The following is a 26,878-nucleotide window of genomic DNA, read 5'->3' as shown; positions in this document are numbered from 1 at the left end:
GGAGAAGTGAATTAATTCGAAGGCTTTATATAATATGGAGAAGAAAACACTCAATTTTTGATAAGGAATTTGCCAATTGTTTTTTATTTTTTATATCTCAATTATGTTAAAAGTAGCTTTTGCTTTTTCCTATTATGTCAAAAGTGATTTGCTTTTTTTTGTTTATCATCAATATAATTGAGCCGTGAGTTTACAAATATGACCTTAAATGGTAAATTTTATTTTTACGAGGAAACATGAAGAGAATTTCAGTTAAAAAAGGTTTATTATCCGATCAAATTTAGACTCCGTTTGATAATTATTTTGTTTAGTTTGCAAGACTCACTTTTATTCTTTTGTTTTTAAGTTTTTATTTTGTTATATTATATTTTAATGAGAAAATATGTTTTATTTTAAAAACTATAAACAACCCAATAAAATAATTATCAAATGGAAATTTTATAAATTCTGGTAAAATCCATTCATATAAGCTCTCTCCCACATTATACAAAAGGCAATCAACTTTGATGTACAGATAAAATGCACAACAATTGCCTTAGTTACTTTTTATATGAACTAAAAGATATTGATAATTAATCAATGAAAATTGACATGCAAGATGGTGGGGTACTGAAGTTAGTGTAACGTCCTACTAATGTTAATAACTTGATATATTTGACATGAGATATTCTAGCAATCATTCTAGTAATCCGTTACACTCGAGTGTAGTTCAACAGTACTAGTAAATGGCATTTACCCCTTCTTTGAGATTAAATGTTTGATCTTAGTTGTCCCCCCAAGAAAAGAAAATTTTAACAACTTAAAGATGATGAGTATATTAACTAAATTTGACAAAGCTAAGTTACGATGTTTTGTATTTAAGTGGTTGTTTGTTCTGCGAGAATCTAGACTCTTCTTTGTTTTGAGATAGGCATTTGGACATCTTGAGAAGCTAAAACTTCTTAGAATGCTTTTAATTAGGGGGGATTTCACGAGTTTTGGAGACTCTCATGAAATATGAGTTCCGATGTTTTCTTGTTTAGTCCAATGATGTAAGATGTTTTCGTTAATGTTTCATGAGAGTCTCCAAAACTTTAATCCAAAATTTCATTATGTTTTGACAGTTTCATATTTTCAAGAATTTATGACACTTTTTAAGTGTCGTTAATCTATGATAATTTTTAATTGTTATTAAATATAAAAATAATATAGGGTTGCTTTCCAACTAATTAGATTAGGGTCATAGAGAAAAACATATCCATTTAAACTTCTTCTTTTGTCATTGTCATCGGTAAAGTTTGAGTCCACATAGCCAATCAATTCTAGTTCTGACTCAGTGGACCTTTGGTAGTTTAGTTTAGCATACTTAGACCATATTAGGTATCTTAGTATCCATTTAGTTGCTTCCTAGTGCTGTTTTCCAGGATTAGTCATATATCTGCAGAATAGGCTTGTTGAATAGAATAAATCAGGTCTAGTAGAGATCATCAAGTACATTAAACTTCTCACTACTTGGCTATAAGGGGCATTCTCCATTTGTAGTTTGTGTTCTATGTCTGTCTCATTAGGGAAATTAGCAGATGATAGTTTAAAATGTTATGTAATAGGGAGTGTGACTAGTCTAGCCGTGGTGAGGTTGAATCTTCTGATTACCTTCTCACAGTAGGTTGATTGATTGATGCTTAATGTGGATTGGTTTCTATCTCTTGTGATGTCAATTCCTAGGATCTTCCTTGATTCTCCTAAATCCTTCATGTCAAACTCTTTACTTAAAAGAGTTTTGACATGAGTCAAATCTTCCTTAGAGCTTCTGGCAAGGAGCATACCATCGACATATAGTAGCAAGAAAACCATTTCCTTGTAGGTTGTTGAGTTTATGTAGACACACATATATCAAATAAACTTCTATTAAAACTCAATCTGGATATAAAATCATCAAATCTTCTATACCAGCACCTAGGTGATTGCTTCAGTCCATATATTGACTTCTTTAGTAAGCAATAGAGGTCTTCCTTACCTTGAACCTCAAAACCTTTGGGTTGAACCATGTAAATTGTTTCATCTAGATAGCCATGAAGGAAGACTGCATTTACATCAGGTTGGTCCAACTCAAGAATGTTTTAAGCAACTAGGGATAGGAGAAGTCTAATAGAGGTTTGTTTAACAACTGGTGAGAAAATTTCATAATAATCTATACCTTCCCTTTGAGTAAAACCCTTAGCTACCAGCCTTTCCTTGTACCTTGGTTGCGAGTTCTTGGTGACTCCTTCCTTGAGTTTATAAATAGATTTAGATGCTATTGGTTTGCATCCCTTACGGAGAAGGACAAGGGTCCATGTGTCATTTATCTTTACAGAATTGATTTCTTCATTCATGGCTTCGATTCATTGTCTAGCATCATTACTGTTTACAACTTCCTCAAAAGAACAATGTTCATTATCATTAGGAGCTACATTAGCATTTACAACAAAACTTATATAGTTAATTTCAACATACGTGGCTGAAGGAACAATTACCCTTCTTTGTTTGTCTCTTGCTGGGGAATATTGGCTCAAGTCAGGTTGTTCTTCTACTATTTCAATTTGTTCTCCACCTATGTTCTTTACTTGTTCTTGATCAGTAATAGTAGTTTCCTTAGTAGATTGAGCACCGTTCCTCGTATTCTCCACCTCAATCTGAGTTGTATAGGCTTTTATGGCATCAGGATTCCTTTCAATATTACCTTTTCCTTGCATAAACATCTTGATTTCTCTGAAGTGGACATCCCTACTAATTATAAACTTCTTGCTAGTGTGGTGCCACAGCTTAAAACCCTTTACCCCTTCTGTGAAGTCAACAAATATACACTTAACAACTTTAGCCTTTAATTTCCCTTGGTTTTGATGGACATACCGTACACATCCAAACACTTTAAGATCATTTAGATTTAGTGGGTGTTTGGACCAATTCTTCTCAGGTGTTAAGAGTCCTAATTAGGTATGAGGGCTTTTATTCAATGTGTACACCACATAGGCAGCAACTTAGCCCAAAACTTTTCTTTTAGAATGACATCTGATAGTAGACATCTTACCCTTTCCATTATAGTTCTATTAAGTCTTTCTGCCACCACATTTTGTTGAGGTGTGTATCTCACAGTTTTGTGTCTTGCGATTCCACTTTCTATGCAAAAATTATTGAATACCTCTCCACAAAACTCCAAACCATTGTCAGTTCTAAGGTATTTAATCTCTTTACCAGTTTGTTTTTCTATCACTAGTTTCCATTCTTTAAAATTTTCAAAAACTTGGTCTTTTGTTATTAGAAAATAAATCCAACTTTTACTAGAAAAATCATCAGTAAAGGATAAAAAGTACCCTGAGCCACTTAGGCTTAGAGTTGAGGTTGGACCCTATAGATTTGAATGGATGTAGTCTATGATTCCTTTAGTTGTGTGTTGTGCTTTGGTGAAGCTTTGTTTCCTTGGTTTGCCTAACACATAGTGTTCACAAAAAGACAACTTACTACATATATCTTGAGGTAGAATGCCTTATTTAGATAGAGTTTCAAGTCCCTTCTGGCTTATATGAGACATTCTTTTGTGTCAAAGGTCAACCTCTGTTAAATTTAGAGCTAATACAGTATTTGTTTCCTCTTATAATTTCAACCCCTTTTATTATAAACAGGTCATTTACCTTTTCCCCAACCAATACTTCTTTAGAGTCCATGAAAATTTGAAAAACTCCACCTTTTCCTTTGTATTCACATCCTAGAGAGTCTAGCATTCCTAAGGAGATTAAGTTTCTTTTAAGGTGAGGAACCTGCCTTACATTTCTAAGGAGCTTTACAGTCTCATCTTTTAGTTTCATGGCGACTGATCCAATTTTCCTATAATGTTACAAGCATTATTATTCTCCAAAAACACACACTCTCCACTGATTTCTTTACAGGTATTGAACCTTGCTCTCTAAAAGGTGTCATATGGTAGGTGCATCTTGAGTCTAGGATCCAATCATGTTTTTCGAAATGGTTAACATGATTGACTTGGTCTAAGGTTGATGCCAAGACATCGGTGTAGGTATATGAGCTTTCTACTATGAGGCTTCTGGTTGTTTTCCTTTTGAGTCTTTTTCTTTTTCTTGGTTCTTTCTCTTAAGAAAAAAACACTCTTGAATTAGGTGTCCCTTCTTTTTACAATATTTACACTTCCTTTTCTGTTTAGCTTTCTTTTCTTCATAAGAAGAGGATTTGCTACTGTGTTTACCCTGATTGTTTTGGGATTTACCTTTGACAAATAAACCATCTCCACTTTGATGCTCCTTTGAGATGACTGTATTTCCAATTCTCTGGTTCTTAGGGTTGATATTATAGCATCCGCTTTGACTGAGTCTCTACCATACTTCAGTGCATTTTTCACTTCTTTGTAAGCCTTTAGATAGAGAATTTAGGAGAAAAAATGCATCATTATCATCGTTGAGTTTGTCTTTAAGACTTTTAAAGTCTGAAACTATTTTTTTGAACTCATCTAAGTTGTTTGTTAAACTTTTGGAAGGATCCATTTTATATGTGAAGAATTTGTTCCTTAGATACATTTTGTTTGGAAGATCTTTAGTGGCATAAAAGTTTTCTAATTTCTTCCTGACTTTATGCACTGTATCTTCTTCTAAAACTTGCCTTATTACGTTGTCACTAAGATTTAGTATTAGTGTTTCATAGACATTTAACTCAATTTCTTCCTTTTGTATTGTTGTGAGGGTTGTCGGAAGTTCTGATGGATCCGAAAAGGCTTTGTGAGCCTTTTGTTGTTCCATCAAGTCCTTAATCTTTGCCTTCCATAAGGCAAAATCTCCATTTCCATCGAACTTCTCGATTTCTACTCTTGTCACTGCCATAATTCAAGTTTGTTCTGCTTTAATTCCTCCAAGATTCAGTTTCTTGAAATCAAGATTGTGGCTCTGATACCAATTTGTTGGGCCTTATTATGTATAATTTATTGGGAAATTGCAATAGATGACTATTTCAATAGATGACTATTTTAGCAATAATAATTAAGGATATAGAACATTTTAAAAAAATTGCAAATAACAAAGACTTCATATGGTATATCAGTGATAGACCAATATTTGCAACAACCAATATTTGCAACATGATCTAGACTTATATCATTGGATGATCGGACACGCGTGTGAGGTGAGCTCGTTTCCTTCACGCGATTGAGTAAAAAATGTTGGGGTGGGGATTTGAATCTATGACCTATTGTCCATAAGAAGATACAAGTACTAGTTGAGCTAAGCTTAAATTTTTAATACATCTTTATATTTATAGGTGTTTACAATAACATAAGAAATTAGGGAAAGTTAAATAACTAATGTTGTTGGAATTCATTTTCTTTACAATAAATCTTAACCCCATATAGTACATTCTGATGAAAGAAAAACTACCATCCTTGGACATGCAAAGTGGTAAGTGACTATAAAACATGAAAATGACATATAAGGCAAACTAATTAACTAATGAAAGCATGATAAAATGAGGTGTAAGGGTGCATGCGGGCATGGGTAATAGGCTCTAGACCAGCACAGTCATGACATTCTCCCTCACTCAAATGGTTAACGACCTCGAGTCAACCGACTTTGCTTGAACTCAACAATCTGGTTATTAGTTGCCTTGAGAATCTCTATGTATTCTCCACTTGAATTCTCTTCCTTTGAGGCTCTTCCACTTATCTTGAAAAACTTTGGTCATCTATTGCTTCAGTTATTCTAACTTGGTTGTCACTTCTTTAGAGCCTTTTACTGACTTCTCTTTCACGACGTCCCATTTCAACATTGTAGGCAGACGCTTCGTAACATTACGAGATGGTAGGAGTGATAGGGTTTTTTATTACTCGATCACATGGATGACAAGATGAATCCTCCTCCATGAAGTTCAATATATGCACCCAATAAGAGGCTTTTCCAACAATGTTGACAACTTCCACGAGACATTCATAGCTTATAGTGACACGTTTTGCTCTTTGACCTTGAATTTGAAACTGGTCTCAATGCAATCGAACTCGAACTTTGTCCCGTGATTGATATTCCTGACTTTTGTGCCTTCTCTTTTTCTTTTGCGACAATAAAGAGACCTCCCTAAGTTGTCTACATCTTGATACTTTGGTAAGACACAAAGAATGTCTTGAAGGGAAATCTCGTCAATAAATCCAATTGGCTCGTGGGAAAGGCTCTTCTTGAACTGAAAAGCTAAGATCATCTTCATTTTGTTTGAATGTTTGACTTTTTGTGTACACAACTATGGGAGTAGACTTAATGATCACCAAACACTCGGTGAGGAGAATTTTGGCATTACCTTGTATTCAAGCAAGAATTCCATCTCCAACACCACACCAAGTCTCAAGCAAGAATTCCATCTCCAACACCACATCAAGTCGTCCATTTTAATGACCACCAAGCCTGGTTACCCGCACCAATCTACCAATTGTACGATTACTCTTTTTAGTACTCTTGTAATAGGCAAGGCCACATAGTTTACTACCTTCATTTTTTCTTCATCTCCATCCCAGCGAAGTTCAACCATTTGGGTTCTACTTCGAATGTGAAATTATGGGTGGCTCAAAAGTTTACCATGGTATTTTCGGTTGATCTATAGTTGACCTAAGCATCTACATAGGTTAACCCTCACTTTTAAACATTCTTTTGAATCTCCCATATTCCTTGGGAGGACAACAAAAAATGTCAGGTCCATAACTTGTGGGGTTTTTTTTCCTTCCGCAGCTGGCATGGTATCATCCTCGATAATAATAGCTTTATCCACGCAATGTGCCTCTCCTCTCCCAAGCAGCTCAACTTGGCTTTTAGTTATGGCTTTTGTCTTGTAAATTCCCGCAAGGTCGATAAAATTTCTCTCTCAACTCCACTAGGAATGTGTCCTTTGTTGCAATTTCTTCTTGAAACTACTTTGAGGATGGAAATTCTAGCAATTCTTTCTTAAGATAACCATGTCTAATTTGGTTTCACTCATTTCAATCTTCAGTTGAATTTCAATCTTGCTTTTGTATGAATATATTCTTGTTTGATTGAATTGATATTTCATGAATGCATCAATTTAGTTTACTTTAATGATGGGAAGCATGATTCTTGAAGCAAGATTGCTTGGAAAATTCTTAGTTTGATGTTAATTAAACATTTTTTTTCCTTTTGATCTCTCTTCTTGAATTTCTAATTAATTATAGTTCAATTAAATAATTAATATTCTCAAGATATTGGTTTTTCTTGCTTTTCAATGTCACATCACTTAAACCTAGAAGGTTAATGCAAACTCTAAAGAATTCATAGAAACCCTAAAATGAAAACGTCTTCTTTGAGTTTAGTACGAATTTAGAATTGATTCTTGTTCAATTCATCAAGGTTAATTAGTTTTCTTGAACTCATTAGTTACGTTGCGGATTAACATTGACTGCAATAAATTTATTTGTTCTATGATAGAAAGAATGGTAGAATACTCCATTTCCACTTGATTTGATTGAGAGAATTCTTTAAAATTTTATGTCCTAAATCTCTTTTGATTCCACAAAAACATTTACTTGCTTTCCTTTTACTTTCTCGCATTTGTAGCCACGAAACCTCCCATCCATTCATTAGAATTCTTGGTTCTTGATTTAAAGATTTGTGTTTCCTTAACATAGCTTCTCTTTGTGTTCGACTCCAAAACTTACTCTTTTGCTACGATTTTACTAGTTTTTTTATAATAAGTTTGGGTTATAAATTTCTTTTGCTTAGTTTGATTTAGGTATCCTTGAACCCATTTTTCATATTTTCCTTTCCAACAACATCCCTAATATTGTGTACCAAAGATCTTTGCTTGAAAAATAGGGGGCAAGAAGGAAGAAGGGAGGAACAAGGAGGGCAAATTTGGAAGTGAAATTTTCATGAGAAGGTTAGGCTGGAGATATCAAGATTTGAAAGACCTTTTGGGTAAGAAAAATCAAAAGGAGTTGGATTAGATGGAAATGGGAAATGAATGAAAGAAATTTTCATTAGAAAAATGGGAAAAAGGTTTTCTTTAGAGGCTTTTTGTCAAAAAGTTTGTTTGTTTGTTCAATAAAGAAGTGCGGTTTTAAAGGATTAAGAATGAAAGGAGAAATAAAATTGGTCTCTTCACTTACTGTCATTTTCTCTACATTTGCCTCTTTACTACATTGTTCATCTATTTGGGTTATTGCATATTTACCTTTCCTTTACAGTTTCTATCCACAATCGAGATGATAATACCAATAATTAAAATGGAAATTGTTTTAAATAATAAAATTACATATTATATCAATAATAATATATAGGCCGGAATAATCGATTAGTGATAGATAGATATGATAATAGTCTATAAACATTTATCAACGTGGTTTTACTATTTTTATAAATATTTTGTATCCGTTCATATATTTTAAAAAGAACCCTAATTATAATTCAAATACTATGGGTTTTGTTTCCTTTTTCATATATTTTACTTACTTGAAAGAACGTGGTGTAGATGTATCTTCCTGAGACTTTGTTGTTTTTCATAGTTTTGATTATGGGAATTTGTACGGGGCTGGAAAATGTATATATAATTAGAGAAATTGCAAATGAAGGTATAGGCTGCTTTTTCTGGATTTTGCATCTAAATTTTACCCGAAAAATCCTCTTTCAACTATATGCATATTTCACAAATGAAAGACCTTTCATTTGAATTATTTTCATTAGACTTTTAGTTATAGTTTTAGATATACATTGCACATACCATGACTTGCTTTTTAACAAGTTTACAAATATAAACTACAGGAAATGAGATCTATCAAAACAATTTTATTGAGCTATATAGCAGCAGTACTTATGAACGTAACTGCATGCTGACAGAAGCTGTGTTGAGAGGGATATAGCAACGTAACACTTATAAAAAGATGTTGGAATGACTTCTCACAAACTGTTGCAATAGACCCTTCTATGGCAGCATATTTATGTCTCTCATAAGGCAAATTTACTTTATTAATTTAGGGTTGAAAGTTGATCTTATAGCAGTATATACAGACATGTAGGATTATATAGTAGCAGTGGTGAGTTGTTAGACATCTTAAAATACAACATTTTTATAAGGGGCATTTGTAAAGATAGTAAAAAAATTTATGATAATTGTACCCATGTCACTACATTATTTAAATTGCAAAAGTAGCAAATTTAAAAACCGATAACCCTCAGATAGTCACGATAGCCGTCTGATAGTCGCCTGACAACCGTCTGATATAATTAATTATTTGTCATATTTGCAATATATAAAAAAAAGGTACTATGAACAACTTTTTTCTAAATTTTTTCTCATCTAATGCAATTTTCCTTTTTAATAAGTGTTACAAGCATTTGGTAACGTTGTAATAGTTGGTCGGTGAAATAAACGTAATGATCAATAATATTCTTTAGCTATTTGTAAAGTTATTAACTATGGTAATAGCTATCATAACAGAAAAACCAAATAACTTAGAGGAGTTTAGGGTTTAGGGTTTAGGGTTTATGTTAACCTAGTTCGGCAAATACCACTTATGTCTGGAGAGCTTCCTTCTCTGATAAGAAATATTATTAAGATTTAATAAAGTAACCAGTTTGTCACCTCTTAGAAGTAAACTCTTCGAACTAAGCTACTGTACTAAGTTATAACAAAAACTTAAATAAAAAGAGGCTCTCATGCATATATGGTCGAATCTTATTGAAGATAACTCTAGCTACCCTAAGTTTGTTGAATATTTCGTGCACAATGTATGGGGTGCTATGACGTTGCCCCTACATTGTTGCAATGCTACAAAAAAATTTGGAAACACATTGTGCCTGTTTTGCACAGTGTCGTGGCACTGCATCCTAGCCCTGCAATGCTATGACATAGTTCTGTCTTAGTAACCTAGCCACTAGCATTTGTTTGCATATATTGTTACACTAAATTTTACGCATTCTCTCCAAGACTCTTTGCATTTTACTTAAGACTTTCATTGATTTTTGTTGATTGTTGATGTTTTTAGGATGCATCCTAGCTAATTAAGGTATTATTATTTGGCTCTCCCATTCTTGGTTTATCTTTTGACTCACACAATTATGGGGTTTTCTAGATGTGATTTTCTAAGAATCTGTTCATATATTTCAATGAATTTAGTATGCACAATGATCCAATGATTTAATTGTGAATCAAAAGTAACCTAAACAAGTCCTTGGTTAGGTGTTTATCTCACTGTGATAATTTTAAACGAACAATATATTTCAATTTGTGTTTTTTTGATATCGCTTTAACCATTCAAGTGAAATTTAGACCAATTCAAATCCCCCGATTGCAACAAGTGATTCTTATGGTTCTTTGTGGATCGACCGTTGCCACAAAATTGGAGTGACAAACAGAATGATTATTTGGTTTGATAGAAAGTCTCAACAACTTTCATCAATATATTTGTTACCCGGATATGATACACAGTCTTCTTCCTATACTAAATAATTAATCTCTTATTGAGATGATTACGATAACACTTTATCGATAGCATTCAATTATTTTCATTTATTATTCTACAAATTTCAAAACATAAAACGGCCCCAAAACATATATTATTTAGTGAATTATGAATTAGACTATGTATTATGGAAATTTTGATATTTAAATATTTAACTTGATATAACTAAGATTTATATTAAAGGTATATGTTATAATATTTACATTCATATTAAACCTATAGGATAGGAAAGAAATGTACTATTTTTTTAAAAAGAGACACTTAAGTTATATATTAATTATCAATTAATATAATTCTTAATTTTTAATCACATAGTGGAGAGAAGGGAAGTTATGTTTCCTTTCATGAAATAATACTCACAACATTTAAACCCTAAACATTTTATGTGTGAATTTTGAGCATTGCAACCTACAATAATGAAGAAACTAGCAAAAATCTCTCTATCTTTAATGTCGGTTTTAAAAAACAAGATTTTAATGTCGGTTTTAAAATGACATCGAACGTCAATCGACACTAAAGATCTTCAATAACACAATGAAAAATGTCGGTTTAAAAACGACATAAATATAGAGAGATTTTAAACCGACATTAAAGGCATTTAATAACGCTAACATAGATGTAGGTTGTCAACTATCACTAAAGGCTATTAATGTCGGTTTAAAACTGACATTAATAGCCAAATTTCTTGATTTTAAAATTCTCCAAATCCTCCATTTTAACATGTTTGACCTATTTCGAGGTATTTTCACTTGAATAGGAGTATGAGAAGAAGAGATTAGATTGGACTGACCAGATAAGGTGTTGTTCTTTTGAACTCGCGTTTGAATAAGTCGATCTTTCATTCATCGTAGCATTCAAAGAAAAGTTGCTTTTGTTTCAACTCTTTTTTTAGGGACAATCAGTGGTGTAACCTCGAACTTATCCTTATCAAGTTACTTCAAGCTTTCTATTACCTCTTTCACTCTTCCCCTGATCTGGTGCACCATTTCAAGAATTTTCTTTGACCCTTTTTATCGTTTGCTCGATCTCGTTCAAAAATACCTTTTATTCGTTCACTATATATCAAATTCATAATTGGGGAATGGATCCTAACCCTCTATAATTCACAAGCCTAGATGATAATAATGTACAACCCAATACCAACCTTCTCATTTGCAAAGACAAAGGGGAAATTTATGCTCCTAATTGTTGTTTTCCTTGCTCTCTAAAAAGCTCCCATAGTCTTACTAAAAGATATAATGGGAAAGAAATGTAATATTTCTAAATATTTTAATCGCATGCTTAGCTTAGAAAATTTTCAGCATGAATACTTCAAAGACAAAGATAATAAATCATTCCCGCTATAAGATTCAATCATTTTACTATCAACGTTTTAAGCGACATTGTGCCAAAGATGAACTTTTGAGCTCGACAATAGCTTAATTATCTCCAACTCAATGACATGAGGTTAGTGCAACAACACTTTTTCACACTTTTTCCGCTAATCCAATCCAATACTTTTTCCATAACCTTGTTAGATTGTTTTAGAAGTTAAAAGTGCAATTAGTGACATCACGATAGTCCATATCATCGAGTCAAAGGATAAGTACTTACTATTAGGATGAACCATTTATCCCTAATACAAGATCACTTAAAACGTGGGAACTTTGACGAAAACATAATGTTAGATTCGATACGCGTACGGGACGGGTAAAATGATCATAAACCCCATGACAAGCTCATGCATACAAAAATATAAAAATGGGAATTGATAATCCCATTTCATTTCCCGAAACAACGGTTAACGGCAGGCCACGCAAAACCCTTGATTGAAAGAATTTTCACTTCAATTTTGAACCAAACCTTGAGGTGACTCATTTTCCTCTTCACAAAATCCTAATTATCTTCAATTCTCACCTTCCCTTCAGTAACCCAGATTTCTGCTTCAATCAAATCCACACAAACCCTCGTCTACTCCATGGCAATGGACCTTTGCTTCAATATGCTACCATTTTCTCGCCCTTTTTCCTCCTCTGCTTTTGGAGTTTCAGCTCATCGGCGACCCATTTTTGCACGTAGCTCCAGCAGTACTCAGGAACCCACTTCTATTGCCTCCTTATCTCTTAACAACAACAATGGCTTCTCAGGTCCTTTTCTTCACTCTCTTCTTGGTTCACCCTCTTATCACCGTTTGTTTCCATTGATTGAATGGGTTTTTATGAATGGTCCTCCAAGTGAATATGCAACTATTGAGAGGCATTTGGAATTTGCTTTTGCTGAACTTCTCTAAAAGAGTTTTAAGTTTTCTGTTTCAGTTTCTTAAAAAATTGTTTTTGTTTTTGAAATTTAGCTAAAATGTCGAGTGTTTCCTTTTGAGAAGTGTAAATGAATGATCAGGGATCAAACACAATTTTCAAAAACATGAAACTAAAAACAACATCGTCTTTTAAAAGTGCCTAAGATTTGTACTTGAGCTTGTACTAAAACGTTCAAGGAGTCAAAGCAGACCAATTGCTTAAAATGGGCCAGCTTTTTTACTTTTGAGGGTCAACCTTGAGAGACTGCCATTGCTTGTGTTCACTCAGTTGTGGGTTAATTTGCAGGGAAGGCAGAGGCTGATGTTGTAGTAATTGGGAGTGGTATTGGGGGGCTTTGCTGTGCAGGGCTGTTAGCTAGATATGGACAAGATGTTCTTGTTTTGGAAAGTCATGATTTACCTGGAGGTGCTGCTCACTCTTTTGAAATTAAGGGCTACAAGTTCGACTCTGGTCCATCTTTGTTTTCGGGGTTTCAATCACGTGGTCCACAGGCAAATCCACTTGCCCAAGTAATGTCCCCGACTGTATATCATTTCATTTATCAATAATGAATAAACATCTTGAATCTCTAATGTTGTTTTCCAAAATGAAGTCTATTCATTTTTCTTCACTTGTTGGCGAAGATTGAAAAGTTCATGAGTTACAGAATAGAGATATCAGTAAATGATGCTTTAGTACAAATAATAGTAGCAGGAATGTCATGATTGTCTTGACAAACAAAATAGTACGGAGATCAATGGAATTGTTCCCCATACGATATTCTTATGTAAAGTAATCTCTTCCGTTACATGAATCAATTTAGAGTTCTGATGAATGATACAAGTGAAATGGATTTAAGTGACTTTTGAGTTCGGGTAGTCTTGATTGTAATTCTTGTGAATCATTGAATGGTCATAACAGTGGCATGAAGATATGGAGATTCAATTTTCATTATGCGCCTGTCTTTTGTGTAGACTAATAACTTTATCAACCTATTATTCATAAGGCGTCCACAATTACTTAGTTTCAACTATATATGCTACTTAATTTGGCATAACCTTTTTATTTGATAACCGGAAAGTTGGGACTCCACTACATGCCCATGCCCACTAATCCTAGAGTGGGTGAACATCACAAACCCTTTCATCAAACACCCCAAAGTCCTTAATTTGCCATTTATTTGTTTGTTAATCTTTTTCAGGTCTTGGATGCACTTGGTGAGTCACTTCCTTGTGCTAACTATGATTCATGGATGGTCTACATACCTGAAGGAGAATTTTTATCACGCATTGGTCCCACAGAGTTTTTCAAGGTGGATATCGGACATTGAGTTGGTAACCCATTTTATTTATTTTTCCATTAGCATAGTTTTGATAGGAGAACTTTTTTTTCAGGCACATATTGCTTGTTCAATCACGTAGAAAAATGTGTGTCCATTACAATAATAGGCACCCAAATCAACTACATCCATGTGATTGTGATGTCAAAATTGAAAAGAACAAGGAACTAAGCAATGTTTAGTCTGTTGCCTTCAGGATCTTGAGACGTATGCAAGTCCAAATGCTGTTCAAGAATGGCAAAAACTACTTGTAAGAATGTAGTTGCCTATTTATCTATTTCAATGCTGAAAATTTTCATTTTGAGTAAGATATCATTTAGCTTTCATGCTTACATATATATGTTTTATTCAAAATGAAGTTGCTTCACAGGAAACAATACTTCCGCTATCTGCTGCAGCAATGGCTCTACCACCTCTATCAATTCGAGGTGATTGGGGTGTTCTTTCAACAGCTGCGGCAAGATATGCTCCATCTCTCTTGAAATCTTTCATTGAAATGGGTCCTCAAGGTATTATTGGTTCGACTAAGCTTCTCAGACCATTCTCAGAAATCATCGACTCGTTGGAACTTAAAGACCCTTTTATTCGAAATTGGTTGGATCTGTTGGCTTTCTTACTTGCTGGAGTAAAAACAAATGGCATATTATCAGCAGAGATGGTAAATATCGTTATGAAGCTTTAGAAGAACGAAATATGAGATCAGTCAGTTACTTTGATATCTTATTGTTTGATATTAAAGTCTAATATGATGTTGCCAATGACCAAGTTCAAAAGAAGTCATGTGTGCTGATGGTAAAATTTTTCAGTTGTGCTTATTTTTGTTAATATCTGGGTGTTCATTTGTTCATAAAGACAAACTGAAGTGTAGTTTACTTTCCTCTTTCCATTCTCTTTGGTCTGTTAGAAAATCTTGATACTATGCTTTTTTGACATTGCCTTCGTATTCCCATTTTACCCAGATACAATAACTTAAGCCATAGCTTTTCAATTTTCTTGGGCTCCCATGGTTAATATATGCATTCATTTTTCTGCAACATTTCAGATATATATGTTTGCAGAATGGTATAAGCCCGGTTCCTGTCTTGAGTATCCACTTCATGGAAGTGGGGCAGTTGTTAATGCCCTTGTTCAAGGCCTGCAAAAATTTGGCGGGCGTATCTCCCTTGGAAGTCATGTTCAGAACATTATAGTGGAGAACGATCGGGCTGTTGGGGTCAAGCTAAAGAGTGGTCAAGTAAATTTTGTGGAATTATTCAAAGTCAATGTTAAGGAATATTAACAGTCTCCAACTTCATTTATCATCCACTAATGTCATGATTGAACATGTTGCAGTTTATACGTGCAAAGAAGGCTGTTGTGAGCAATGCATCGATGTGGAATACACTGGCCTTATTACCTGAAGATGTTGTTCCTAAATCATATCGTGATAGTGTAAATACGATGCCACAATGTGAATCCTTTATGCATCTTCACTTAGGTTTTGATGCGGAGGTGAGTGATATTTTCAAGAAAACATTTCCAGTACCATTTTTTTCCCAATGAGATACAATACTTCTACTAGGAGAGCATATTGTAATTTCATGTTCCTATCTGCTAGTTTCAAGTGTCATCAAGGATTTCGATGTTATTAAGTTTTCAACAAACTTAGACCCAAGACCTTTCCTTTACAACCACATGTAATTGAGGATTTTGCTTTTCTTTGAGTTTTTGTGCTTAGGCTTCAAAACACTATCGCACTTAGTGTGCTTGCTCCCTAGAAAACACTTTTTTCGATATTTGTGAAGTTGTGTGCCTGTTTATTTCAGGGTATTCGTGACGATCTGGGAATTCATCATATAGTTGTAAACGACTGGGACAGAGGAGTCGATGCAGATCAAAACGTGGTTTTGATATCGGTACCAAGTGTTCTTAGTCCAGATCTAGCACCCCCTGGAAAACATGTATTACATGCATACACACCAGGAACTGAACCATATACTCTCTGGGAAGGACTTGACCGTAGGAGCTCTGAGTACAAAAATCTCAAAGCTGAAAGATCTGAGGTAAGTTATAATCTTATGAACTAGTGGTTGGATCTTTTCGTTGCTTCAAGATATTGTTTTGTGCCAGTAATACAACTAAACAAGTGTTTGCCTTTTAACTTCTGCAATAATCTTTTCAAATGTTCCTACTTTTCCTTTTTATTGATTTTAGTTCTTGAACTTTGTACGAGCTTTCTTATGTAAAAATTCAAGTTGAAAACAAAAATACCAAGATTTTAAGAACTAAATGAAAAAATGAAAAATAAAGTGAGCAGCTCAACTAGCATAAAAATATTGGTAAACGAAATCAAGACCAACAGTAAACCAATTATTGAAATATCAATTATTAAAAACCAATTATTGAAATATCAATTATTAAGATACCTTCCAACTAGAATTAATATATTGAAATATAAAGAAATAACTATAAGGTGCTTGAAATCTCCCTTTTGAGTGTGCAAACCCAAGCCCTACATCACTCCACAAAATTGTGTACCTCCACTCACTCACCCACCTATTTATAACACGATTCACTTTCTCTTTAATCACCCGTATACCCCTGACTCATATCATATTAATATTCTTATCTAGGTACCTTACAAAATTTGTTAGCGATTAAAAAATCTGTGATTCCGATTCCTCTCATTGGGCTCAATCCACTTGTACTAAAAGGTATAGAAGTTTTGTGCTCAGACTGGAGTTTAAACTTAGAAAGTCTGTTTTGTAGGTCATGTGGAGGGCAGTAGAGAGAGCCTTAGGAGCAGGTTTCAAGAGGGAAAAGTGTGAAGTGAAATTGGTGGGAAGTCCATTGACACATGAAAGGTTTCTTAGGAGGAAGAGAGGAACATATGGGCCGGCAATTGAAGCAGGAAAAGGGTCTTTTCCTGGACATTCAACTCCAATTCCTCAGCTTTATTGCTGTGGGGACTCTACTTTCCCAGGCATTGGAGTCCCTGCTGTTGCAGCCAGTGGTGCCATTGTTGCCAATTCTTTAGTCTCTACTTCCCAACACTCTCAGCTTCTTGATGCAATTGGAATTTGAATTTCATGTTCTTGTTTCCATTTTCACATCTTTGTACTTTCCTTGTACTCTACTTACCATCTGCTGTCAAATTGTATTATATTATGAATTAATATAAAGTTCTTGTTGGAAGGACGGTATGAAAAGAGAAATTTGAAAACAAACAGATTAGAAAAACAGAGTTATAGTTAAAAAAAAATTCATTTGTTTTTGGTTATATATTCAAGAATTAATTTCTAATGTATTTCTAAACAATAATACAAATAATAGGTATGTTATATCACCAAATATTCATTGAATATAAATTGTTATTAGGGGAGTTGTCAAAAATTACAAATTTCATATTATATCAATAATACATTGATAGACACTGATGTACTTCTATCAATAACATTGATAGAGAGATATAGAAGTCTATCAGTTTATGTCACGTGCCACTGAAAGCAGAATGACCTCTGATCATTGCATACTCGTTGGTGGTTAGGAGGTAAAATAAGAGAATCCCTTGTCCAGCCACTGCGCCCCGAACCTTTTCGACTGCTGAGCAAGTAACCCTTGTTCATTGAGGTCGTTCTTTAAGCAGTTTTCATTGGATAGAGAGTCGGAGGCTGTAGGCCCACTTTGGGAGGCGGCTTAGCTCAGGAGTTAGAGCATCGCATTTGTAATGTGATGGTCCTCAGTTCGATTCCGATAGCCAGAAAATCCATCTCAAAAGAATGGTAGTAGTTACAATTACACTCTCAAACTTTTAATGGTAAAAATTGAGTCTTTAAAGTTAAGGGTTAGAATTGGACCCTCAAGTTTACCATAAGTGTAGAAAATAGACTCATAAATGATAAAATTGAATCCACGAACTAATACAAATGCTACTATTTATATAATTATATTAAGTTTGAAGGTCCAATTTGACTCAATTTTAACACTTAAAGAAGTTTAAAGGGTCCAATTTTTACAATTGAAAGTTTAATGGTGTAATCGTAAAACTATCCTCATACATTGGAGGTGGTTTGTGCTATTTGTTCTATAATTTATAGTATATATTATACAATACATATTTTTATGGGTTGGTTTTCAAATATAACTAATTAAAGTATTTTTAAATATAGCATGATATCACAGTTCGCAAGCTCGTTGATAGGGTGTGATTGTTGAATAAGAAATTTTAGACCAATCACAAATTGTCACGTCATGTACCAAATTAATGACGAAAAATACAAATAATTGAATTTGAGATTAATTAAAAGTTAATATATGTCCCAAATTGAAATTGAAGACATAAATTGGTCAATTCTGATGAAGCCACATGTTTTCATTATGACCATTAGATCAAGTTAATTATTTTGGTCAAATTAAATATTATTTACTTTGCTGAAATGTTAAATATAACCAAAATTCATGTGATTAACCTCATTAGTTTGGTATTGACCAATCAGGCCTAAGCCTATAAAGTCCACTTAAGAACTCTAGAAGGTCTAGAGGTAATTCTTGCAGTTATAAGATATACAAACTCTTGAAGCCTACCACCTATGAAGATTGAAATTTCAGTTATAAGATATACAAACTCTTGAAGCCTACCACCTATGAAGATTGAAATTTCTTTAAAGATACGAGCTTTTTTCCAAAAGTTCACCACCTCTAAAGATTGAGGTTTATTTAAAGATACAAGTTTTCTTCCAAAACTCCAACTTCAAGAACACCAAGTGTTTCGCTTTCTCAAACCAAGCATAGACATCCAACCGAAAGAGAATTAGAGAATCAAACACTAGATATTGAATCACATCTCATCAAATCAACACAAATACAACATCAACACAAGTTCAACACTACGAATTAAATTTCTCTGGAAATCTCGTGTGAACAATGATCTTATACTCAATCTAAACGATATATTGTACCCTTGTATCGAACCTAAACGATCTTGTACCCTCGTACCTAGTCTAAATGATTTTGTACCTAATCTAAATTATCTTGTATTCAGTCTAAATTATCTTGTATAAAATATAAACGATATATTACTGATAGTGATCTATCTCTGTCTACCTAGGATAAACAACCAATCATTTAGATATTGATATGATCTAGAAGGAAAAAAAGATTACGAGAGATGAAGAAAGAAGAAATTCTAGAAGAGTAGATGAAGAAATTACGCAAATATGGAGTGGGAATATGAAGAAGTTTAAGTAATAATAATAAGAAATTAATAATATTGAAGAGAATAAGAATAAATCGGTAAGAAAAAGAAAAAGCAAAATAAGTGAAGTGAAGAATAATCCCATAATGTTCAAAATCAACAAAAAGCAAATCTGAAATTTATGAAAAATCAACCGTGGCTTCACATGCTTTAAATTTTTTATTACAAAAGTCATATATATTTTTTAATTTTATTACATTTACGTAAATTATCTTTTTAAAAATGGAATAATATATATATATATATATATATATAATCTAAAAGTCTAACTCAAGGAAAATGAGTGGAGTTGAAAAATGGTTGAATAAGGCCCAAAGTAAAGTGAACAAACCTCGTACACGTAGATTTTAATACTTTTGAATATAAGTCGAGATGGTAATCTATCTGATCTATTTTATTTTATAGATTTCGTTTTGAAAAATTACGGTGGGTAACATTTTGAGAATATGATATAGAAAATATAGTACATTGTTTTAGAATTTTGTTTCTCACTTTTGAAAATACTATTCATCTTAAATTTGTTATTATTCTCAAATTATCTTTGAGTAACTTATTTTTTCTCCTCTTTTTAATGTCATAATCATCCTTTATTTCTTCTTCTAGTTTTTAAGGTTCTAATTATCCTTTCTTATATAAAAAAAATAATTTGTTCTTCCAGTCTTAATCTTGATTTTAGAATATCAACAAATATGTAATATAATAGTTGTTGATCTGAGTAATTTAACTTCGTTTGTGAACTTTTTATACTTTCTTCGATGTGTATTTTGAATTAAATCTCATTTCAAATGATTTTGATTTATCTTTTTACATTGATTTTGTTTTGGTTTTACTTCATTTGTATTAGTTTTTGTATATTAGTGTTGTGATGTACTTATATTATATGTATTAGTCGGTTGATATACTTACTACGTGATTTTTCATTTTTTAAACTTTATGCAGTTCATTATAGTATTATTAAGTATGTGAATGATATAACTCAGTGTATCATTATCAAGTATATCAACAATATATTATTAAAACATATCAACATACTAGTAAAGTGAATCATTATCTGAATCAAGTTCACAAGTGTATATCAATAGTGTATCAAGTGTATAAGTAGGACTTCAAGCATATCAAGTGTATCAAAAATATCATGTGCATAAAGCGTATCAAATTTGTTGAGTGTACCAATAATGAAACATAACAAGTTAAAATAGTGCACCAAATGCATCAAACTTATTAGTGAAGGCTTTAATTGTATAAAGGCTTAAAGGGCATCAAATAGAATAATAAAGTTTAATAAAGAGTATTAGATGTATCAAAGTATTTTTCAGGTATATGAAATGGTATCGAGTGTATCAAAGAGTATCATAGTACATCAAGTATATCAAGGTTCAAAGGTTATTAAGAAGTATCAAATGTATATCAAGTGTATTCAAAGAGTATTGGGTATATCAAAAAATATTAAGTGTATCATGTGTATATTAAGTGTATTAGATATATCAAACAATAACAAGAACATTTGTGACACTTTACATATTGTATGTGTGGGTTGGACTTTGTTTTTATCATATTTGCAAATAATAAATTTGTGTGCAATAGACTTAATTATTATAACTTGTTTTGCATTTTTTTTTTCTTTTTGTAAATCCTCCATTTGTTTTTAGGTCATTGTACTATTAATTTATTAATCTTGTATTGATTGAATAATTTTTGTTCCCATAATTTTAAACGTTTAAATTTGGTCCTTTGATATATAAAAAAATTATGTTTCCCAACTTTTTAATACTTGATAGTCATTAAGACCAAATTTAAATAATTTATATGGATTACATAACAAAAAAAAAATATTTACAAATAACTATACACTATTTAAAACTTTAAATTAGAATTTTAGAACGTGTTTTGGGAGGAAAATAAATATGAGGATAAGAATTTGATCATGGTAAATTGTATAGGATAACATTTTGAGAATATGATATAACAATTATAGTACTTTGTTTTAGAATTTTGTAAATATGGCAAAAATTTTACTTCCCCGTCTTAAATTTGTTATTATTCTTAAACTATTAAACTTTTTCTAAAAAAATTCATATTCTAACTTCAATACACAATTTTTGTATATTTAATTTATCAAATCGTCCTAGTTTTCATATTGCAGAAGCAAAGAAAAAAAAATACAATTCAAGTGGTGTAATCATAATAAATTAATAATTCAAAAGTAAATAAAGAAATTAAAATTTTAAATTAATGTAACCGTACCAAAATCATAACATAAAAACAAACTACGCTTTTTAAATAAAAAAAAATTAACATTAACAAAACTAAAGTATAAAAATTACAAATGAGAAAAGAAAATGGATTAAATAGTATTTAAACTTAAATGGATTAATTATAAATAAGAAAGAGTTAAGGAATGGTGGAAGAATGATGGAAGGGATTGAATCCTTCGTCCTCAAACAAGAACAGAGTTATACAACCCTTTCCCTTCCGCAAACCCCAAACACACCCTTGAAATCCGACTCACATGTTCTTACTCGTATGTTAAACAAAGAAGAAACACACTCCATGTTTAGGATACAAAGGGGGTAAGCACTTTGAAAACTCTCATAGATGCATGTCACGCCGTCTAAGATTTTCAAACCTTCAAGTTTTATTATCTACAATCAATCTAGTTCCAATGGTCTCAAAGCAAACCTATATTCTAATAAACATAGATACCAATAGAAGACACAGATATTGCAACATGCCATTTTTTTTAAATCTTGGGCAAGGACACGACAGTGATTGGTTTATTAAAATTTTACATTTATAAATATATATATCATTTTTATATCAGAAGAAAATTCAAAGTATCTAGATTGATACCTTTTATGCTTAAAAAAATTAGCTTCATGTACTTCTCACACAAAATTTATTATTATCGTAGTTCATCTGTACTTGGTCTATTCAATAAATATTATATGCACATCTCTAATACATTTGTTGTACTAACAAGTATCTAATGTCCAACAAATGTCAAAGTGTCTATGAGTTGAACACAGAGAGTGCCTGTACTTTTCTTAGCCTATATCTTGTGAAGTAATAATCTTTATGTCAAATTTCTTACTTCAAAATAACAACACAAAGGAGTGAACTTGATTCCTTAATTCCATCATCAACACTGTGTATATTCTTAACAGTTTGGAAGAACACCATGTACAAGTATTTTAAACTAAAAAATCACAAACATATGAGATTTGTTTATGAAACCTATACACGTCTATACAAGTATTTCCTTGGTAGGAAATTTCAGTTCAAAACAAAGCACGGAAACAAATAAAAGAATATGATGATCGTGCAAAATATAGCACAAACAGAAGATGACTGTACTCACCATCTTTCATTCTGTTCTTTCCCATTATCTACAAACTAGACAAACTGTGTATTTGTTACTCCCAAGGTGGCTTTCTCGGGCTCCATTGATTATTCTCTGTTCTATCGACCCTACCACAACCATTCGCTGGATACTCATCAGAGTATCCATATTTATTCCACAATCCAATTCCTCTTTGCTGTCTACTAGATGTGTGGTGGCTAACATTAGGTCCCATCGGACTCCTTCCAAAGTCGGACCTACCTATAGGTGGTGATGGTGAAAGGTTCATAGGAACTCTTTCAGGGGCATTAGATCTGCTAAACTCTGGTGGAATTCTTGAGGATTGGTAGCTATTATGATGCTGCTGCTGCTGCTGCTGCTGCTGCTGCTGCTGGAGCTGGTTTTGTTGATAGTGGTAATGGCGTTGCTGAATATGGTGTTTACTAACTGGAATGACATTGGTGGGAGGTTGAAGGTTGTTAAAACTGCAAAGGCTAGGAGAGCTATGGACCTTATGCATAGGAGGTCGACTAAGTTTCATGCTATTCCAAGAGAACGTTTCTTGGGCCACAGATTCAGCCGTTTGGGCATCTGGAGAAGATGATTTTGGAGATGAACAAGCAGATGAAATACTGAATGTAGGACGGTTAGCGGTAGTAGGGGAGAGTTTTGCACTTGCAGAGGAGCCAGACCGTACAATGCCATTGATAGCTTCAAGATAACGTTGCTCGATTTGGTGGGGATCTGAGGAGAATGGTTGAGCCTCCATGACAATTGGGTTTGAAGGAAATAAGAAACACCGAAGCTTAGGAGTTCCTTCACTTTCGAGGCGATCATATTCATCAAGCATATGCTTTAAATCCTCATCAGACCTTACAGAGACCAAAACATCAAGATCTTCAGGAACTAACTGATACTTTAGGACCATATCTCCATCAAATAGAGCAGTCAGCTTCTTCATTAGATCTGTTGAACATGTCAAAATTACACAAACGAAGATCTAAATGTATTTTGAATACATTAAACTTTATCCTAGAGTAGAAAGTGATAAAATTTTCAAGGAATATAAAGTTTGCTTGATTCTAAACAAGATTGAGTAGAACATAAAAAAAAAACACAAAACGAAAGGTTTGATTGATAATCTTCGTTGCCATTTAAGGAATAATAGATTGAACGCTCTAGAAAGATCACCAAACTTAAATATGATCAACATCACATATCTATATACGATTTGTTTCACAAACTTGCCAGAGATCCTTTTCCAGAGAAACAAACCATCAATGGAGTTACCCCTAATGATCATTTGATATTCCAAATACAAAATTTAAATCATCTCTTATACATTTAACAAGTAGATTATAGTCAATCCCATTGATCCCACCCCACATAGAATTTCTCCTAATTGAGATGAAATGAACAAAACTCTAAATTCTTCAATGTAATTCAAACCTTATACAGACAGAAATTCAGATATATCGATCAAAAGCAACAGAATCATCATTAAGTTAAAAACCCATCAAGAAAACATAATCAGAATCACAATCGAATAAAAAACAAAAAAGAAAAAAAGCGAGAAAATAGAAGAACAGAAACCTGGGAATTTGATATCGCGTGGCATAGCGATGACGCGTGTCTCGCCGCCAACATACTTGAGATGGCCATCTGTGGGGCGAGGGAGGATCTTGCCGCCATAACTACAAAGAAACTTCAACTTGCTTCTGGGAGACAATGATGGGGTTTCATCTCCTCCGCCACTGCCACAGCCACCGGCTTCGGAAGCCATTAATGGAATGGGGGGCATTGATGATTGAAACGGAAGAAATGCGTAATGGGGTTTTGAAAAGAGATTGAAATTAGAGAGTTAAAATGGAAAGAAAAAGAAGAGAGATGGAATGGGTATGGTTTTGTTGTTCAGAAAACTGCAAAAGGGAAAAGAGAAGAACGAAGAAGGAGAGAGATATGAGGAAACAAATTTAATCCAAAAATGGATAAATCATCATAAAAAATCCAACTGAAAATGTCAAATAACAGATTTTGTTTACCCTTCGAGAAATTGTTTATTTGAATGTTCGTCAGCACCAATCAATAGGAAAAAGAAAAGAAAAAACCCCCACCCCTCTTTAGCCGCTACCCTTCCCTCGGATACACTTTGCTCAAACTACAATTTTAGCCTCCTTCCATTCTTTTATCTTTTTCTAAATAAATATTACACAATTTATCCATCTTTTTCTTTTTATATAAGAAAATAAACCAATCACCAACTTCATACTTAATAATTTGCTTTTACAATACTTCACAAACAACAATACTTTTTTTTTTTTTATGTCTTTCCAATTTTGTAATTGGGGACGAGGAGTGAAAATATTGTGTGTGATTATGATTTCTTGCGTTTTCAATTTTTATTGATTCGTTTAATTTCCCTATTTCTTTTTTATTATTTGTTTAATTTCCCTATTTCTTTTTTATTATGGTGCTGTAGATAAAAGATACATTGTGTGAATACGTCTAGATGATAATTATATTTTGTATAGAATTTCATATATGAAAACATAAAAAATCATTGGAATTATGAAAAAGTCAAAACGTAGGTTGAGGTTTACAAGTTTAGAACAATGCAAAGCCATCTTTACAAAATAGGTTAGGATATGTTTGAGTTGACGGCAAAGTTTTGTATGGTATTCCTAAAGAGCAAATACAGCCTATACTTCTTTAGTCAATAATAATAATAAGTTCTTATTATCTATAACGAAAGACTTAATACACAATCAGAAACCTACATTTTAGTGGAGTTATCGAATTTGTAAAGTCAAAAATAATATTTCAAAGCATCAAGTCTATTGATTAGCTAAGTAAACTCGATTGATGTTTACTAGGGAATGTTTAAAGTGTTTACTACTTATCTCAATGCAAATTCATCATTGGAAAAGACTGAACAGTTTTTTTTTCTTTCTGGTTCGAGAGAATGAAGTCTATCTCTAGAACAAATAAATTATTTCGCACAAAGTCAATCCCATCTGTTAGCTTTCCCTGGTGCTTGGGTAAAATATTATAGGTCTTGTCTTCAATCACATGGATAGTTGTCGAGAGAGATCATTATTCTCATGCCTTTTGGAACCCTAATAATTTTTATTACGTATCTTGACACTTCTTATAAAGATGGGGAGAATATTTTTAGCTATGGTAGTGGATTCAAATGGTCAGCATTTCTTGTGCAACAACATATGGGTGCACAAATCTCTACTACACACCTCTTTATGTGTGGAGGCTATGGCAATTTGTGAAGGTCTTTGACTCACCCTTTAAATGGGAGTTACAACTATTTTCATTTCTCTTTTACTGTCAGATATTGATTAAAATTATCAATTGCTTTATTGATCCTACCAAGGGGTTTGGGACTTTACATTGGAGATTAGAGATTTAACAATTTCTTTCACTGTTTGTTTCGTTTTGTTGTCTTTGTCCATCGAGACTAAAACTAAGGTTCTTATGTCCTGCCAACTTGTGGCTGGTTCTCTGTTCTTCTTCTAATACATGAGATTATCAAACATGATTGTCTGTATGTTTCTTAGATCTTAAAAAATTAACTATATTAATAATAATTTTATGAATGCAAATGGTTTAAAGAATAATGTTTTTGGAAAGGAATTGTAATAAATTCAGTGGAAAGATTTAAATTTGAGATCTTTTAAAATTTGAGATCTTTTATCCACGATTAAGTTAAGCTAGGCTTATGTTTGCCAAAGTATGATTTTGGAGATGTCAACAAAGACCCAACGGTAACCAAAATCGAATAAAGATATAATCCTTTAACCAATCAGGATAGGCTAAGAATGTCACTCTTTTTATCGTTCTTAATAATAGTTATTTTAAAAAGGAAAATTTCAATTGATGACCATTTTAGGAATAATAATTAAGGATATAGCAATATTTTAAAAAAATTGCAAATATAGTAAAATTATCACTTATAAACTTGTATCGCTGATAGACTTTGTATGGTCTATCGGTGAAGACGAATATTTGCAACATGGTTTATAGATGATAGACTTATATCATTGATAGAATTTGATAAGTTTTGTTATATTTATAAATTTGTTAAAATATTGCTATATACTTAATTATTTTGAATATAATTGCTAAATTTGTAACTACTCCTTTTAAAAATTATCAATTACTTTCGTTATTCATGGATTGTCTAAAACACAATACAATTAATTACTTA

The 26,878-nt window shown here is 32.7% G+C and overlaps 2 protein-coding genes across 3 annotated transcripts; one reads left to right on the top strand and one right to left on the bottom strand.

The window, feature by feature from the left end:
- The first annotated feature begins 12,230 nt into the window (after positions 1–12,230).
- On the top strand, positions 12,231–17,305 carry LOC101206969 (prolycopene isomerase, chloroplastic). The gene is made up of 9 exons (XM_011652269.2): positions 12,231–12,597; positions 13,054–13,277; positions 13,949–14,059; positions 14,283–14,336; positions 14,457–14,744; positions 15,129–15,320; positions 15,419–15,577; positions 15,892–16,128; positions 16,835–17,305. Exons 1-9 carry the CDS (start codon positions 12,429–12,431, stop codon positions 17,147–17,149), a joined length of 1,749 nt encoding a protein of 582 aa, XP_011650571.1. The 5' UTR covers positions 12,231–12,428; the 3' UTR covers positions 17,150–17,305.
- Positions 17,306–22,429: 5,124 nt separating this feature from the next.
- On the bottom strand, positions 22,430–24,846 carry LOC101215086. 2 transcript variants are annotated; one of them, XM_011652268.2, is made up of 3 exons: positions 24,702–24,846; positions 24,253–24,578; positions 22,430–23,625 (listed from the first exon to the last, which is right to left on the bottom strand). In XM_011652268.2, exons 2-3 carry the CDS (start codon positions 24,458–24,460, stop codon positions 22,733–22,735), a joined length of 1,101 nt encoding a protein of 366 aa, XP_011650570.2. In that variant the 5' UTR covers positions 24,461–24,578; positions 24,702–24,846; the 3' UTR covers positions 22,430–22,732. The 2 variants fall into 2 exon arrangements, with proteins under 2 accessions (XP_011650570.2, XP_004134256.3); XM_004134208.3 differs by having other exon boundaries at positions 24,253–24,818.
- Positions 24,847–26,878: the final 2,032 nt, after the last annotated feature.

This window comes from Cucumis sativus, chromosome 3 (genome assembly GCF_000004075.3).
Source record: "Cucumis sativus cultivar 9930 chromosome 3, Cucumber_9930_V3, whole genome shotgun sequence".
Classification (NCBI taxonomy): Eukaryota; Viridiplantae; Streptophyta; class Magnoliopsida; order Cucurbitales; family Cucurbitaceae; genus Cucumis; species Cucumis sativus.
This window is presented reverse-complemented; position numbering and strand designations above follow the sequence as displayed.

What these genes read in the sequence shown, in the direction of transcription:
- LOC101206969 (XM_011652269.2), top strand. Translation starts at nt 12,429, where the DNA reads ATGGCAATGGACCTTTGCTTCAATATGCTACCATTTTCTCGCCCTTTT. An exon ending in AAGAATGGCAAAAACTACTT is followed by an intron (nt 14,337 to 14,456) that starts GTAAGAATGTAG and finishes GTTGCTTCACAG; the next exon opens with GAAACAATACTTCCGCTATC. An exon ending in TCAAAGCTGAAAGATCTGAG is followed by an intron (nt 16,129 to 16,834) that starts GTAAGTTATAAT and finishes TCTGTTTTGTAG; the next exon opens with GTCATGTGGAGGGCAGTAGA.
- LOC101215086 (XM_011652268.2), bottom strand. Translation starts at nt 24,460, where the DNA reads ATGCCCCCCATTCCATTAATGGCTTCCGAAGCCGGTGGCTGTGGCAGT. An exon ending in ACGCGATATCAAATTCCCAG is followed by an intron (nt 23,626 to 24,252) that starts GTTTCTGTTCTT and finishes CATGTTCAACAG; the next exon opens with ATCTAATGAAGAAGCTGACT.